Raw genomic sequence first — 19,425 nt, forward strand, 5'->3', positions numbered from 1 at the left:
ATTAGCTAAGATTTTATGCTATTCTAATTGATATAACATAAACAAAAAGTACTTTAATAAACTTTTGATTGTAAGACACTGAAACCTTGTGTTATGCGCAGTAAAAGGTACCCAGGGCAATAGGGTTAAATAGATTACAATGAACAGTATATGATAATTTTTTCCCAATAGCATCTTGCAGCTCATTGGTTAAGATGTTGAATATCTTTCATTAATGATGTTGTCTTTTGGGACTGCATATCACAAATTAGTTTTAAGACTTTTATTCCTTGATTTGTCATTAGTATAGCCAATTTTATATTGTATTACTGATCATTTGGAAAACCCCAGTTTTGACTGTGATTTCATACTGAATCTAACCATGTTTCACCAGAGTGACAATAATGTGTCCAGTTTAATCATAAATTATAGGTTATGATACCATATATTAAGTTTCAGTGGTGTGGAAATCTACTGGTTCTGCACTCAGGCCTACTTCCTAACAACTTTGTTTTTAACCTCTGTACACAGGCCTCATCATTTTGACTGGCCTTGTCATTATCATGTAACCATAACTTTGAACTTACTAAGTGTATTTTCACAAAATTTGGTAAGTTTTTTTTATAAGTATTACAACCCAGCTGTACACAATAAATATTTTTTAGTTATGCATTTTATTAAAGATTTGTCTGCAATTTTAAGAAGCCCTTACTGAGCAAGTCCAATTGGATGATTTTCATGTTGAGAATAATATGTTTTTTCATTTTATAGTTTTTATATTTCACTTGCATAACTTCTAGAACCTCCTTAATTAATATCAAAAGTTTTTTTAGTACAACTTTTTATATTATCTGTTATTTTCTCTACCCTATCATTAACTGTATACTATCTTGATTATTTTGACCAACCATGTCGCCACCATATAACAAAAAATTACAAAACCTAAATTACTTGTTTTTTCTAGAATGACTTTATGTTGTAACATACAATTACACACTTTTTATTTTTACAGCCATTTCATTTAGTTTTATTTCCAGTTGCCTTTAAACCACCCTCTTAGAGTATGACAAAATCTTTTTATTAATCAGAACAGTTTTGTGTAATAAAACAATAAAAACGAATGAATTAAAATCACCGCTTGCGATTTGTGTATGTGACATGGTAAAGTATTGTGAAAAATTCTATTAATTTTTTTTTGTAAGTTTTGTTATGTAACCTAATAGCCCTCTGATTTTTACATTTTAGTTACTTTTATAAAAACAAATATAAAATATATATAAAAAACAACAAATTTAGTACTTAAGTCAGGAATCTTGTCTTTTTCCAAGCCCTTGCATTTGTAACAAAGAAATCCTCTTTGCACACTAGGCCTATGTTTTAGTTGTCTCACAAATGATTTTTCTTAGAATTAAAATATATAGCATAGAATACAAAGTATTTCCACACACAAATAGTAGAATGTTCTAAAACTACTATAATTTAACTTGCTTCCTATGCTATAAATGGGTAAATAATTCCAGTAGCTGGACAGGCAAAGCTCCAATACTAGCAAACAATGAAACTGATGGTGAATTTCTTTAAATGTCAATACAACAACTTCAAGCCTCATTATACTCAGTAATTTAAAATCTTCTTTATCTGTTGGTTAGAAATAGTCCAATAGCACATGTAAGAATTGCTGATATTTTTTTAAAATACAGGATATGTTAGGTGGAGTATGGCATGTGGGTTTCACTTACTACATGTATCTTAGTACAGCAAGAAGCTTAGAGGATATATATTGACATTTTAGCTTGGAGGCAATTTGGAGCAATGAAGTGTCTTGAAATACAGAGAAGGGAAGAGTGAGAATTTATTTGAATATTTGTTATTGAAATTTGCATTATAAACCATGGTTTGATGCGAAGTATATTCACATACATCGATAATAAAATTGTTTAATTAAGTTTTTTATAGAACTGTAAAAGCTGTTATATGCACACTTTGACCTTACTCAATTTTAGAGGGTTAAATGATGAAGAAGACATACTAATTTTACATGTCTGCCTGGATCTCTTCAAATACCTGATCAAACTCCTAGAGATTTGAGACTTATTATAGCAGAGGTGTCACTAATCCCTTTTCTCAACATGATGTGAATCGACAAGTATCATAGAGTTATACACTGTACTGATCAGGCAAATACTGTACCATGAAATCACATTCTGAGCAGCATAAATCATTCATGTTTTCATTTACATTGGGGTAGCTAAATACATTTCATAAGGCTATTGCTGTTTGTTTACACTATTCTCCTAGCTAGTTCAATGCAGTACCATAGAATGTTTAAATTGAATGATTCCAATGACAGTATGTCTACCTTATGCTATATAATAAATTGCAAAATAGTTATGTAAAAGGGATTTATGTATGTATAATTGTGACACACAAACTTCAATTAAGTAATAAGTGCATGGTATCAAATTTATTTTTGAAACTATGTGAATATTTATTTCAATATAAGTTGTTCATCATCAAGATTTCATCATTAATTGTGCAGTTTTGTGCATGTGTATACATATCTATACATGTACACATCTAAAAAAAATGAACAAAAATTAACCCTCTAAGAAATTCCTGCTGATGCCCATGCATATGTTATAAAAAAAAGTTTTAGTATTATTTTGTCATACATGAAACATAAAGCCAAGTAAAATGTGGTGGTTACTTGCTCGTTTGCTCACGCAATTACTCCAACTAGATTGCTCTATTGCTTATGTAGAAGTAACACATTTTACTTTAAAAATAACTAGAGGGTGTTGGTTGTTTTTTACACAACACTAGATATTACTTTCAGTCTAAATATCCTACTGCTTTGTTCTGCTAATTGTATAACATTATTGAAAATTATATTTAATCACACTGTGTGTATTGATAATATTGATGCATTTGCAGTTGAGTGAATAAAACACCAGGCTTTCTACCAAGAAGACCCAAGATTGAATCCTAGCCACTACTAATACAGAAAAAAATAACTTTTCTCAGGTTTTGATAAAAGATGGCAACAGATTAGCAACAAAGACAATGGAAAAACATTAATCAGTAATTTTTATCTAGTTATATAAAAAGAATGAATTATTAAAGTTAGGTAATCTTATAAGCTACTATTACAGTGACAGCGATTACCATAAGTATATAAAACATGATAACCATTTATATGTACATGTAATTTAAGGTCCATCTTGGCCATCTCATCCACTAAATGTGAAAATAAAACACTCAAAGCCAGCCTTTATCATTCAGATATTTATTAAGCCTTCCCTTAAACTCCTTTAAATTAACTGCATCTGCAACTTCTGAAGGCAACCCATTCCAAAGGCTAACTCTCCTGTTAGAAAAATAAAGCTGTCTTAGCTGAAAATGACTCCTTCCCTGCTAAAATTTATATTTGTGTACCCTAGTCATACCATTTTCACTATTAAGTATGAAAAAAGGTGAGGCATCAACACTGTCAATTCCCTTGACAATCTTAAATACCTAATTCAAATCCCTCTAACTCATCTTTTTTCAAGAGTAAACAAATTCAGAGATCTTCATCTATCCTTGTATGACAACCTTTTTACCCTAGTAGCCCTCCTCTGAACCCTTTCTAACAATACAATTTCCTTTTTAGGGTAAGGAGCCCAAGACTAAACACAAAAGTGTAGCATAACCAGTGACTTATAGAATGCCATTATATCTTCTTTAGATTGTATTCATCTATTTCTGTATATACAACCAAAAACCCTATCTACCTTACCATTAGTAACAGATTGGTTGGCCTAAGAAACTGGTCAACCAGAACACTAAGATATTTTTCTTCCATAGCACTCTTAAGATTCTCCCATATACATTACCTTGCATCATTACTTTTGAATCATTCATTATAATTAAAAGCCATTTGCCATTTATTCACCTCATTACAAATATTTTTGTAAAACAGTAGCAGCAGCATCACAGCAAGCAGCACCCAAAACTTTAATATCATCAGCAAGTTTAAATAATTTATTAACCATTCCTTTATGTATGTCATTTATGTAAATTAAAAAGAACAAACGTTGTAATTCTTAACCCTGAGTGACCCCACTTGTTACATGAATCCAGCTTGACTGAACTCCATTTATAACAACTCTCTCCTGTCTTCCATTCAACTAGTCTTCTATCCAATGAGCCAACTCATCACCCACAACTAATGAGCCCTTTTTATGCGGCACCTGGTCAGATACTTTCTGAAAATCCAGATATAACAAATCCACATCCATTGCTCATCTACATAACCAAACCTTTTCAAAGAATGTTAAAAGATTAGTAAGGCAAGATTTTCCCCTAGTGAAACCATGCTGACTATCTAAAATAATTTTAAAATCTTTTAAGTGACTTTGCAAAAAATCTTTTATCAGATTTTCAAAAATTTTTTCCTCCAATGATGTAAGTCAAATAGGCTTACAATTACCGGGACAATTTAATCACCTCCCTTGAAAAGAGGAGTAACATTAGTCAACTTTCAATCTTCTGATACCTGCTCACTCTTTAAAGAATGAGAAAAAATAGTAACAAATGGTTCACATATCCAATTTTTAATCCCCTTCAACAGTCTTGGGTAAACATTATCTAGACCAGGAGGTGTATCATTCTTTAAATTCCAAATTTATTTCTTGAGATGCTCAGAATTAATGTGATCACCTTCTTCAGTCTTCTTAGCATCTAGCAACTGTTCAGGATGAGGAGTATTGCTTAAACCTTCGTTAGTAAAAATTGAAGAAAAGTTAGAATCTAATAACCCAGCCATCCCAGTATCATCAGATATTAGCCTTCCTGTATAGTTCCTGAAAGACTCTCCTCCCATTCAAACATTTTATTATTTTAATGCATTTGAAAAATCCTTATTATTCATTTTTATATCTTCAACCAATCTTTTTTCATATAGTTTTTTTTTTCTAATTTCCTGTTTGGACAATTCTCTTATATTACATAATCCTTCAAATCTCTCACCATTTCAGTCAAATTAAACATCTTATATTTATAATGCTTTTCTTTAATTTTATCCTTTATACCCTTTGTGAGCCAATCTGATTTTTTTCACTTGCAGTCAGCCTTTTTTTTCCCATAAGGAACTTGCCTGTGTTTAAATTTTCCACATTTGATTAGTATCTTCAATTATTTCATTTCTCCAATTCACAGCAAATATTTTTTGTCTTTTCCCTTCAAAATTTATTATTTATTTTTTGGAACTTGAAGCCTCGGTTAAATGTTTTAGTAAATTTACAATAAAGCCATTAAATGACATAATTGTACATTATGCAACATGCTCGTAACCACTGTCGTAAAAGAGGTTTTATAAATGCTTATTAGCAATAATACAATCACAGGCCCAATTTTATCTTGCACTAATACACTTGGAAAAATGTCACAATAAAGTGTCATACATTATCAAAATCAGTAAATATGGATGATAATTATCTCATTTTATCTGATTTATAAAAATCACCTCTGTAATCCTTTTAGTAATTATGTGAAGAAAGAGTAAAAAAGATACCTACTATTAAACATGCAAGCTCTTGCCAGGGTGAAGTCCATAAGATTCCATTAATTTCAAGTTTAGTAAGTTTTGTATTTAAAAACCAAAGAGGACTACCAAAGTAATTACTTTAACAATATAAAGAAATAAGCAGGGGAACAAATAAAATTAGTAACAGTATGTAGTGTGTAAAAACCGTAAGCCTTGATATAGTTAGTTTATTAGAAGGTGTGCAGTCATAAAAGGCTTCTTAAGTAATAACTAAAAGTTTTGAAATTTACAGTCCCTATAAGAAAAAAAAGGGCAAATAAATTTCAAGGAAGAAAATAATTTCAGCTGTCAGACAGTATTGTATTAGCTCTAGAAACTTGGTAGTTGTGAAACAAAAAAATGTATTGGATTGAATTTGAAAATTTTTGATACCATCAATTTTAGAAATTCACTGATTTCAAAATATTTAAACCAGAAATTCATGTGTACAAAAACCACAGATTTGCAGCATTGTTTCATATGTTGCAAGTTTTATGAAGATTGGCAGTAAGTTTAAATATTTCAACTACTCACCCCCCCAAATAAAATTAAAATTGGGGGTGAAAGGGTAGAAATTAAATTAAAGTTAGTAGTCTGAGTTTTTTCATAAAATACACATGAAAAAATTAACATTTCAGTTAATTTTATTTTGTAAGTGGTTTGAAGAGTAAGATCAGACTGAAGGTTTTAAAACTTAATTATTAAAAATGTCGTTTGCTCTTGTAGAAGCATAAGATGCTAGGTTAGAAAGGCATAAAAACATTGACGTTGTATTAATGTTATGTTAGAATATTACTAGGGTGTAAGGTTTTTAGTGACAAGCTTATGAAGTTCACCATTGATAAGAATTGATAAAGATTGCTGACTTTTTTGAAGAAACTTGAAGGCTATCTTATTTTAGTGGTTTCATGGAATACAACAGTTATTAAATGCAGGTAAAGTCATTGATTAAACTAAAGTTTTGAACTTGTGAAATTGTGAGTTACTGTGTATATGGCATGTGTTGTATCTACTTTTCAGGGCAAGTCAAGGGGTGGTGGTTTTTTCAAACAAGCCAAGAAGTCCTATCCAATGTTTCCAGTGAGAGAGGAAAAAATTAAGTGGGATGATTATGGTGAAATAATTAGGTGTGTATTAAACTTGATTTTGTATTGATCGAGTGATTGAAATGCTTAAAATGGTGAATATGATTTCATGCATGGCTGCCGTGTCCCTGGCATGTTTAGGATTACTGTTCATCTCAGTAAAACTGGGATTGTCCTAGTTTTTAGCCTTATTTTTTGTTCCAATCAGAAAGAGTATTATTATCCCAGTTTTTCTGTACATCATTGTGAGTCTGATATGTATGATTTGTCATTATTTACAGTTCTTTTAATTGGAGAATCACTTGGCTGAGGATTAAAACAAAAGTGCTATATGTATATATCTAATACACAAAAGGCTACATGTAAAACTTATGTTGTTTGTAGTAAATCTTTTAGCTCTAATTTTGTCATAATTACAGTTTTTTTAATTGGAATTTGAAGTACAGTACATGTGTCATATTTGAGAAGAACAAAATTATAAACAGCATTTCTTTTTGTATTCACTTTTCTCTACTACATTTTCATAAGCAGCTGCAGGTTTTAAGATATGATGCAATAAATATCAGATTATATATGTAAAAGATGTATTATTGTAATTTTAACCATTTCATGGCTGTTACAGTGTCACCTTGTGTGAAAAAAATTCCCAGTTTTTCACTCTGGATGATCTGATAAGTTGATATATATATTTATTAATTTTTGGTATTATGAATAATATTTGGTCCTACCTCCAGAAAAGTTATGTTATGAGCTTTTGGGAGCCTATTACATTCTGTATTGTAGACTACAAGTTAATCCTATTGCTAAAGGTACCCTTTACTGGGCATGACACAAGGCTTTAGTGTCTTACATTCCAAATTTTATTAAACTACTTTTCGTTTATGTTATATCAATTAGTATAGCATAAAATCTTAGCTAATAATCCATATTTTAATAGTATATAAATAGTATTTAATTTTATAAGGCAATATATAATAAAATCCTGAATTCCCCTAGTGTGACACACATGACATGTTTCCTCTAGGTATATCATCTTCTCTATTTTATCCACCACCCTTCCAATAACTACAAAATTAAATTACTCACAATAAAATTTTCATTGCTCAGACAAATCATAATTTTAATAGCTTTCAATTTTGTTTGGTTACAGAGCTATCAAATGGAAAATCAGACCCCTCTTGCTACACCCACCTGTCACATCCTCTCTTTCAGGATTTGTTTAATTGTATATCATCTATAACCAATAGAAGCCAATGTTTTTCATCTATCAAATAATGCATTATATTACTTTTTGTTCTGAACAGATAATTATAAATTTCATTTGTAGTACAAGTTTAGTTCCCACGGGAAAGATAACAAATATCTTGGATGAACTTGTAATGGTTCTTGTCTCATAGTTAGAAAGCCAGAACATTTGTGATAGTTAGAGGAGATTGTCTGTTTTTTGAATGTTATTATTCTATGTTCTTTGGTGCATTATTTGATTAAATAAAAAAATTTTCTGTGTTACTACCATTGATATAATAAAACAAATTGGGTTAAGTGTCAACAACAGTCGAGAGCAAAAAAACAAAGGAAGACACGGGTAAGTTCTTTATTGCTTTTTTTTCATGTCTATTCTTTATTTATTATTATAAAAATAACTAGAATGTGCAAGTAGGGATCTTTTTAGGTTAGTTAAAGTAAAATAAATAATAATAATAATATAATAAAAACATTCACGAGGCATGCACATGAGTAGCTCATGCATAATGTAAATCGATAGCGTAACATGAGCTGTATGTTCCCAAAGTGATTTACAACTTATAATGACATGAATAGTAGTTAGACATGATTCAAAGGGCAACAAAACAATGAAATTTAATTATAAATAGATGTATACTGTTATGAGTTTAAAACTACTTAGGATAAACAAATATAGTTTCATGTTACAATTTAAAGTCATTCTAGAAAAAAAGAGGGTAATTTAGAATTATTTTGATTTTTTTTGGTGGTTACGAGGCTGGTCAACTTGACCAAACTTGTATAGAGTTAGGGTAGAGAAAATAACAAATACAATATAAAGTTTTACTGAAAACAAACATTTGAAATGTATTTAGGAGGTTTTAGAGAATACACAAATGAAACTTGAGTTGAAGAAAAGTATTTTTAATCTTAACATGAAAATCACATTGCACACGGACTATTCAAAACAAATATCGATATATTCAAGGACAAATCTTTTTTTTTTAGTTTTTTAAAAATACTTCAATAAAAAATATGTGAAGGACTTATAATGTTAACTGCAAGACTGCTAAATTTCATGAAGATATACACACTATATTAAAAGTCAGTAGTGTCAAATCTATAAACACTAAATAAGTACAAAGACGTCACATGGTCAGTCAAATTGACCAAGCCCATATTGAGAGAGTTAATGTAAATTTCTTTCTGTCTTTCAGACCTGAAGATTTCATGATTTTGGATATCAATCCTACTGAAGATGAAAATAAAGAAAACAGGGAAGAAAATGATGAAACTTTACAAGGTGTGTGGATATATATAGAAATGAATTGAACTAAAACTGATGTTTTGATATCAGAAGAAACTTCTGGAGAAAATTATTAGGCTAATAGGAAACCTTTGTTTCATATAGAAACTGATTAGAAGTGGGCAGCCAAATTGTGAATAAATTGTGTAATGCATAGTTTAACTCTTATTTTCAGAAACTTGGCTTCAGGCAATAAAAATATTACTAAAAATATGATTCAGTCATAAGGCTTAACTTTTGTAAAGTTTATTAGCAATCTAGTTGAAATGTCATTCAATACCTTCATACCAAGTTTTTTTTTTGTACCATAAAATTTTTTATTAGGAATGAAATCTGCATTTTAGTTTTTGTGGGAAGTCTTTGGAATTATTGTAAATTAAAAAATAAAATTTTAAATTAGAAAGAAAAATCAGTTTTTTGTTAAAGGCATAAAAAAGTGGCATATGATAACCCCAAAAAAGTTATTTTACAACATTGCAATAGTTTTTGCTGTAAACAGGTCAAGCAGTTGTTGTATTCAGCTTATAATACAAGAGGTTGCTGTTTTAAAATTTGACAAAATAGTAAAGGTTTAGGAAAGAGAAAACATTGATCAAATTATAGAATTCACTAACATGTTAAAAATAAAGCTTGTGTGGAACTAGATGGAAAGAACAGTCTTCATTTATATAAAACGAAGTGAAACAAACTGAGTGTGCTTTTTTTGATGTCTGGTTCTTTATGTATAGTCTTTGTGAGTTGCATTTTGGAACCAGTTTTTGTAGATTAGTATAGTTCCAGTACTTTGAAATGTTACAGCATGTGACAAGAATATGCTGCTTTGAATTTACACTTTGGTGTAAATGTCTCTGAATATTTAATTAACTCTATCACTGTCATGTTTATAGATAAACAATTTTACCACTGTCAGGTTTGTTTTTAGATAAACAAATTTACCACTGTCAGGTTTGTTTTTAGATACATAATAAAAAACAAAAAGGCATGTTTTAATATTTCTTTACTTATCTGGAATTGATAAACTTTAGAAGTTTAAAGGAGAATGCCCTTTCTTTATGGTAGCATAAAATTCCAAATTTTCATGTCAGTGCTTTAAAGGGTGAGATGTGGATTTATAGTAGTGAAAGAGTTAACACCATCCAGTTTTTGGATATCCTCAGTTTTGTGTGCCTGAAGTTTGTATATATACTTTTATCCATTGAAACTTTCCCATGATGTTATAGATTTGATAACGGGTATTGAGACGAGTTTTACATCTAACAGAAACAGGGAAATTAAAGAAGCTTACTGGATAGCATTTTTAAATACTGTAAAGCCAAATGGTTTCAATCTCAATCATGTGATTGTTGACCTTCGTATGACTCTGAAAATATTTTCAAAACTCAATTTATAATTAAACTTACTTTACATTATTAGTATTATTCATGCTTTAATTTCTCTATTCCTCACCACCTTTTGCCGTTATTTTTATCTTTTTATAAATTGGTTAACATTTCTTATAATTATTATTACACTGAAGTCTCTTATGTACTGTACACACCGCTTTGGCACAAACTAAACCAACAACTTTAGGTTATGATTGGTTCGTTCTCGAAGCTAACTCATATTAAACATCCTGTTTACGTGACATCCACATCCTTGCCTATGTATTTCACAACACTCATAAAACATAACCCTTTATTCTCCTGATGAAGAATAGTGAACTATTCGAAAGTGCTTGAGTTTTCGTTCTCCTTTGAAAACCATTACAACTTTTGTATGTAATCCTGTGTGCTAACTTCTTGAATCAGAATAGATTTGATAATGAAAGTACTGCTCCTATACAAACTGTGTATGTGTGTAAATTCAAGGTATATGATATCTATTGTCTATCGTTACTATTGAACTTTTTCTTTAACTCTGGGTACTGGAAAATGTGCAAAGCTACTTTTCACTTAAAATAAAAAGTTTAAATTGACAGGCTCACACTATACCCCTTTGATTGTTTGAAGATTTAATGTTTCTATATGTTTTATTATTTTTATTCTCATCCCTGAAATTGTCTTTTTTTTATTATATATTGTTTTCTATTTTATGTAAGAAATAGATTAGAATATACTTGTGGCATCATCTCCCCTTGCCCTCTTTTCTTTCATTAACAGCTGTAATCTTGGAGGTTGTTTCTGTATTTCTTATGTCTAGACATTACCGAAGTACCTACAAAATGTGTTGCTGTCAGTCAGACTTTAGATATTAATGCTTCTGTGCAGTTTATTGACTTTGAAGGAAGGTCAGATGCAGAGTCCATTAAGAAGATCATATCCATGTGTAAACCTCGTCGCTTAATTCTTGTACGAGGGAGTCCTACAGCTATAGACAGCCTTGCCAGTTACTGTCAAAATAGTGGCTTAGTGCAAGGCAAAGTATTTATTCCTAAACTATATGAATGGGTAGATGCCACAACAGAAAGCCATATATATCAGGTGAGGACACTTTTATTATTGGTAAATGAAATACTCTGAATATGTTTTAACTCATAAATTTTAATGATTGTCAGGTATTTGTTGTTTTGGGAGATGGATTGTGGATCTTGGGTCCTTGGTTCATGTAGTGTAACCATATTGAAAAAAATTGTGCTTTGCTCTTTGGGGTGTGGTAATCCATGATTTTACCTGTACATGGATTGAATATGTGGAAGGAAAAGTGCAGTAAATCACTTGTTGTCAGCCGATTGAAGGAGACATGACATGGTTTTGAAGATCGATTAATATAAACATTTTATTTAACAGATGAATTGCTGTTGTTCCAAGGGGAGTAACAGCTATTGCCTTATGATGTAGTGTTAGGAGGTAAAATTAATTGTGTTTAAAGAGTAAGGTAACTTAACTTACACAATCAGCAGTAGGGGTGGATGAAAAATGAACACAGGAAACAAATTAAACCAGCAAGTCTTGGCTCTCAGGACAGAAATTAGTGCTCTCCTTATAGATAAAAATCAGGATTTTCTCAAAAGTGCAAACACAAAATAAAGTTTGTATTTGACCAATCAGAAAATAGAGACCAAAATGTGGAAGTGTCTGTTTCATATGATGGTAGCAAAGATATCCCCCATGCACAAGGTGAAGGAGGACACAGTGCAACTATCCCATGAAATAGATAAGTTCCTTGACTATACAAGCTACAAAAAGTAACAACTCGGGCTGCAATCTTGCATATGATCTCAAATAGATTTTGTATATACCACAATTTGAACATAGAAAAAATTAAGAATTTTGTAGGTAAGAAATGTACACTATAGAAGAGTGAGAAATATGGTATTTACATATTACGGCAGTTATTTGATAGAGTAGCCCAAGAGTTGACCAGCTGCCTTCATTCTAGTCTGTCAGCTCAAAATTATGAACAAGTTATGCAGATAGCCCTTATTTCACCTTAAAGAAATATACAAAACAAATGAACCAACAGGTGGTTGCCATTTCAGTTTTTACAGGAAAATGGTTATTTTTCTTTAAGCCATTTGATGTGTTTGAAATAAGTAAACCCAAATAATAAGTATGAGTAAAGTATTTTTCTTATATTTCAGATATTGCTTTCCTTTGGGAATTATCTTAGATTTTGGTTTTTGCCAGTATTTTACTTTATGACAGTGCATTTCTTCTATCCTGTACACCTTCATAATGTGAATCATAAGGCTTTGAAAATTACCATCAGACGAAATTTAACGATGTTTAGTTTACTGAACTAATTGTAACTGCATTCTTACTTTACAGGTTAAATTAAAAGATTCTTTGGTTAGTTCACTGAACTTTGCCAGGGCTAAAGAAGCAGAACTAGCTTGGGTTGATGGTGAGATTGTGATGGTGGAAGATGAGTACCTTATTGATCTTGAGAAGGAAGAACTCAAGAAAGAAAAGGAAGAAGTGGAAGAAGGTGAGCTTCAATAGTGTTTTGTGCATAGATACCCAAACTATGAACTACATCAATACTTGGTTTGGCCCACAGAATAGTATACAAATCCATTATAGAAACTTCAAATTAAAAAATACATTGTGTTTGATTTCCATATATATCTCCCCTGGCTTCCACTGTAAATAGACATATTTTTATAATGCAGGTTACATTTTCTCCACGTGTGAGAAAGTACTGCTGGTGTAAATGACTTTGTTGCATTGTAGTGAATTTAAACTGGTATGGGTGAGGGTGAAGCAGTAAAGATATTGACTCTTTGTTTTGTTCAAGAAATATAAATGGCCCACCAGGCTTAAAAGTTTGGGCACTCCTGGTTTATTTTACAGCATATAATGAACACAATCAAAAGAATTTTAGATAAAAGTATATATATATATATTGTTTTCTGTAGTTATATTTAGACTAATAATAATGTTCTGAGTGTTTAACCATATCAGCCCAGCATAAATAAGACATTGTTTTAGGATATTTTAACAATAAACCTCATTTGATAAATGTGATCAAAAATCGTTGAGTAACTTTTTTTTCTTTTTAGAAGAGACAGGCTCTAGAGAACTTATTCCAACACTTCAGCCTTTACCAACATCTCTGGTATGTTTTTTAATAGAGAAAGAATTAATTAAAAGGTTAACACTATTATTCTTCTAGAACTCAAGTTGTATATTATCTTGTCATTTACTTTTTAATATAATTTTATATTATTAAGGCTGTAAATGGATGAAAAAATTGCATTAAAAATTCATATAAATTTAATTGCACTGTTTTTAGTGCTTTGTTACTACCCTTAGTGTAAAGCATATTGTTCCTAAGCGTTCCTAAAAGTATGTAGTTTGAGAAAAAAATTTTTTAATTTTTTCTACTATTTCTAACAGATATTCATTATCTAATATAGTTATTTGCACTCAGGTTCTGAATAGTTCACCTGCAAGGTGATTTTTTATAGGAGGTATAAAATATTTTTTACTTACAGTTTTCACATTTCATTTGTATAATCTCTAGGGCCTCATAAGTGAACATAAACTTTATTTAAGGTAAATATTTATATTTTATTTTCCATTTTCTCTACTATATCACTAACTGTATTTATTATCATCAACATACAATGCAATGAAATGTTTAAAATTGACAAATGGAAATATTGACATGCTTTTCAACTCTTCGTAGAATTCCACTAGAATAGTTGTATTTTTTGTATGCGTAATTTATCTTGTCACTTATAGTTTATTTTTAATTTTACTTTCAAATGCTTTGTCTGTTATCATTTATGCCCATACATTAACTGATGCCTGGAGGGCTTTACAAGGTTATTTTGGCAGACTCTCTGCAGAGATGCTTTGCAGGAACAAGATGGCACTTACACATGCCATCTTGTTGATAATCTTTCACAATCCAGGTGACAAGTTAAACTTATAAAAATCATTAAATTGTTCAAGTATGATATTTAAAACAAACATAATACATAAGTAATTAAAATATAAAAGTAAGACCTAAATACAGTTTAACTGTCTCTCTTACTGTAGCATATTTAGGTAAGAAACCACCATAATGTGCTATAGTTTATCAAGCAGACAACAATACGAATGGCAGTTACATGTACAATGTAAGGAAAACTACATGCTAATTTCAAATTAACTGTTAGTAGAGTATAGTGAAAACTGGGCTTTTTCTAAGGACTATATACACTTGTGTCAACTAACTGCATGTACGTTGTAGATCTCAAGGCAAAGTATAGAAGGTGGGTGTGGTACCTGTCAGGGGGTTTGAAAATTTATATCTGCTTTCCATACAAAGCAGTTACAGACTTTGAATATCACTTGTCAAATAGGCCAAACACAAGTACGTAGTGTCTACATACTTGTGTACATTGCTAGCTTATGTGTCTGTGAGTGAACCACTGCTAAAGTCGAGATTTTTTATAGCTCCTGGATCATATGACATGAGAACTGCAGTTTAAATATTTTTTTGAAAGGTTTCCTTTGAAACAAAGTAATTAAAACTTAGATAACATAAAAATTCATATTATAATGTTAATTTAATTGACATATATTGTTAGTAAAGTGGTTTAATTAAATTTTGAATGTAATGTACTACATGTGCAGAAAAGAATTGTAAAATGTTATGAGAACATTTTAATGATATACATAGTTTTTTTAACACTGGAAACAATATATTCAAACCAAACACATTTTATACACTCATGAATACAACTCGATTAGAACGTGCATGTACCTGTCTAAAGCTAGAATTGTCTTTTTCCGGCTTTATTATAACTGAACTCACTAATGAGTTTCAAAAAGTCTAGCTTTCAAAGTATGTCACATTCTATGTTCATTATAGACAGACTGTTTAGTCGGCTTTGTCCTATTCTGTTCCAGAGCTCTCTCTTGTTTGATACCATCATCAACAAGTATATTCTCGGTACTATCTCAACATTAGAAAATGTTTGGATAAGGGCAAGTCAATGGGGAAAAAGGAACATTCTTAACTCCACTGATTCTGGTGGTTCAGATTGTGTGAATGAACATCAAAGCTCTGAAATTGCCAATGTGGAAGAGTGGATCATTTCATTTTCTATCTAAGTTTCAACATCATTTGTAAAAGAAGGGACAAGACATTTTACAGCTTGCTGATTTCTTGACATGAAAGAAATGATAATATGGGAAAGAATCCAAATTTGGTGGCAACATCCGTACATGCATCAAGATGGTATTTCATTGCAGTGACAAGTTGGTCAACCACAATGAAAAATACTTCAGTTCTGAATTTATCCTTAGGTGATAGTGTAGCATCCTTTGCATCTCCATCATCATCATGGCAACAGTTGTGCACTCGGATGCACTACTGAACTGAATTATATTCACTATGACCACATAGTTCAGGACCTTGTTTTTTTGAATTCATCAAACCTGTTCTCTGTGTAACTATTTAGGATAAACAAATGTAGTTTCATGTTACAATTTAAAGTCATTCTAGAAAGAAAAAGGGGTAACTTAGATTTATTTCGGATTGTTTTATTTTTTTAGCGGTTACAAGGTCAGTCAAATTGACCAGCCCTGTATAGAAAGGTAGAGGAAATAACTGATAAAACATGAAGTTTATAAAAAAATGTTTGAAATTTAATTATGAAGCTTTAAGATCATACAATTGAAATTTGAGACTTTACACTCGTACTAGTAAAAAAAAGTATATATATTTATGATAAAATCTTTAGTAGAAAGTGTGATCCAATATTTACTGTTTTCAGTATATATATATATATATATATATAATGTATAATGAACTACAGTTGTTCAGGAAAAAAATGAAAAATAAAGTTTTTGAATGTAAGAATGTATCTTGATTGGCAAGGCATCTGGAAATTTAGTTGAAGTCCTCTTGTTTTAGGCCTACCGTTAGTTAAGCCTTTATTAAATACAGCCTGTATTCTATAACATAGGTAAACTAACACTGTAACTTGTGTATATGTTTTGCTTTAATTTACTTAGTGCTAAACTTTATCATACCTAATACTATCAGTAAATAAACATATAATGTTATTCTATGACCTACTGTTAGATCTTTTTTAGAAACTTTGATAAGGTTTTGATATGTTCTACAAAATGTCTACTAAAGTATGTTTGAATTTGTTTTTTGTTTACATCCTTTTGGAATGAAGAGCATGAGCATGCACATTTGGATAGTAAGGTGCATATGCATTTTCAGGACACAAAAAAATTGAGTATTATTATAATAGATACCTTTATTTACTTATTAGTTAGTATTGAAACAAACACATTTTGTAATGCCTCGCTTATTATTTCAAGAATACAAATTTAAATGCTACTTTAAATTTAGTTGTCATATTCTCAACAAACAAACAAAATTTATTACCTTTTATTGTCACTTCGGTAACAAAATCAGGATGTCAACATAAGTGTTTAACACTATGTATACTCTTACTTAGCTGTATCAATTGTTTTTATTTTACCTCCACATTTCACAAGTAAGTTGTGATATTCATGTCTGTTGTCCTGTAAATTTAATAGTTGGACTAGCAGAGATCCACAAAACATTGTAAATCCACTTGTACATAGGCCGCACATTATAAAACTTTAACTTATGTTAGGCCTAAGTTCGATTAAGAGATAAATTAACACTGTAACCTGTGTACGTTTTTTTTATTTATTTACTTTAGTTTAGTTAGGACTAAACTTTACTGTACTTAATACTGTCGATAAATAAACTTATAATGTTATTCTACGACCTAACGTCAAACATTTTTTAATATTCTGTTGTACTAAATAGTTAGTAAAGTATATTTACATTCCCCTTTTGTTGTTACTTCTTGTTTCATACAGCAATTGTAGCGACTTGATCACTGAGCTTTACAGCTCTCTGCCACAGGCAGACTGTTTGTCATCGAGTGAATAATGCATATGAGCGGTTTTTCTTGGGAAAACATTCTAACTAAACATGCTCATGCAGTAGGTTCTCGGTCGGCAAGCGTAATGGTCGTGCATACAAACGAGCAGAATAATAGTATAGATTATTTGATAATGAAAAGTTTCTTCCCACTATCATAAAAATAGATTACTATTTCTTTGTATTGCTAGGTGTGTGGACATCCATCAATGTTTATTAATGAACTAAAGCTTTCTGACTTCAAGCAAGTTTTACTTCGGAATGGTATTCAAGCTGAGTTTTCTGGAGGTGTTCTTTACTGTAACAGTGTGGTAGCAATCAGAAAGGTAAGTTTGTACTAACACAAAAAATGTTTTAAATAACTTTAACATATCGATGCTTGCTTTTATAGTTGAGTATTAAACATTTGCGAGAATATTCTGTTAATATATGGTGGGGAGTTTTGCTATGTTCCATTTTTTGTCTGCTTGACCTAAAAGGTTTAAATGTTAAAAGTTGTTCAAGGTAATTGTATTAATATTGTTTGCTGCTGCTTTTATGAATAGATAGTTGATGTATTTTCCAAAAATGAAGTTAAACACTTGTAAGATCAGTTTTTTGAATTCAAAGTTTGACTTATTTTCAAAGGAATTGCAACATGATTGGTTTGTAATTCTATATTCTGTTATCAAAAAATATTAAACATCAGATGATTTGTGAAAATTGTTTTAGCTAGGTTTTAAGAAATAGTTGGGCTCATTTTTGCAAATAGAAACTTCTTAAATTTTTGCATAAGGCTAAATAAAACAATATAACTGTCTGTCTCTATTGTGTAATTTTTCTTATAGACCCAACTTTTTAATGAAGTATGTCTTGTACATACTAATAATGATTATTTTCAGCTTTTTTTCCTTTCTAAGTATTGAATATTTAACAATGTGTGCATGTGACCCACCAATCAAATTAATTTCTGATTTCATAAAGAATGAGTCTGTAGTCAAACAGGTAAAACTTGGTAAAAACAGGTAAAACAAATTATGATATGCCTAGGATTAAAATTAGACTGATTACTTTTAGTTAATTAAGAAAATACCCACAAATGTAATAGTTTTAGTTTTAATACTTCCATGTAGTGTATGAAGAGGTGCAAGAGAGTTCTTTAGTGTCTCATTTAAGTCACATTAGACCTACTCACTATTATAGTGTTGATTGTTGTAGTATATAACATAGTTGCAGTTAATCTGTTTTTATTTTACTTGACAGAATGAAGCAGGACGGATCAACTTAGAAGGATGCTTATGTGAAGATTATTACAAAGTGAGAGACCTGCTTTACGAACAGTATGCCATTATTTGATCACATGAACTAACTTATCATCTGTGCATAGCTGTATCTTCATAACATAATTAAGGGTTAAAAAATCATGACAGTCCTTTTGTGAAAAAGTATTTTCATTCGTTTAATAAACCAAAAATTGTAATTATGCTTCATCCTTCTTATTTTAGTTTAGTAAGTTTGTAAATGTACATATTATTTGGTTATTAAATTAAAAAAAAATAGCCATACTGGTTATATTGAAACATTAACTTATTTTCAACTTCTAACTGTTTTATATCCAATGATACTATTAAAAGAATTTAGGAAAGACAACATAATTTTTATGAGTATGTCAGAAATAATTGAATAATACAAGATTTCAACATAAAGAATACCACATTTTGAACACATGTATCTAACATTATGGTAGATCTGTTCAGAAATGACACCACTGTTTTTAAGTTGTACCTGATATTTTTATAATATACCCACTCTTTTCAGAGAAGAAACGGAGTTCAGTTCTTTAAACCTTGTACTATCTGAAAAATTAAAATTGGTTTTTCCCCAGTATCTGCTGAAGAAAAATGAAGTAAAAATGACCATTGTTTTAGTTTAGGATCATT

The 19,425-nt window shown here is 30.3% G+C and overlaps 1 protein-coding gene across 6 annotated transcripts in view; it reads left to right on the top strand.

Moving 5' to 3' along the window:
* Nucleotides 1-18,968, top strand: part of LOC106461842 (cleavage and polyadenylation specificity factor subunit 2-like) — a 63,964-nt gene extending 44,996 nt beyond the window's left edge. For all 6 annotated transcript variants that reach the window (XM_022388916.1, XM_013921703.2, XM_013921701.2 and 3 more), the window contains 7 exons: nt 6,566-6,672; nt 9,072-9,157; nt 11,339-11,619; nt 12,907-13,066; nt 13,641-13,696; nt 17,698-17,832; nt 18,749-18,968. In XM_022388916.1, coding sequence (XP_022244624.1) covers nt 6,566-6,672; nt 9,072-9,157; nt 11,339-11,619; nt 12,907-13,066; nt 13,641-13,696; nt 17,698-17,832; nt 18,749-18,841 — 918 coding nt within the window. In that variant the 3' untranslated portion in view covers nt 18,842-18,968. The remainder of the gene's footprint in view (nt 1-6,565; nt 6,673-9,071; nt 9,158-11,338; nt 11,620-12,906; nt 13,067-13,640; nt 13,697-17,697; nt 17,833-18,748) is intronic.
* The last annotated feature ends 457 nt before the right edge of the window (nt 18,969-19,425 follow it).

This window comes from Limulus polyphemus, unplaced genomic scaffold (genome assembly GCF_000517525.1).
Source record: "Limulus polyphemus unplaced genomic scaffold, Limulus_polyphemus-2.1.2 Scaffold1042, whole genome shotgun sequence".
Lineage (NCBI taxonomy): Eukaryota > Metazoa > Arthropoda > Merostomata > Xiphosura > Limulidae > Limulus > Limulus polyphemus.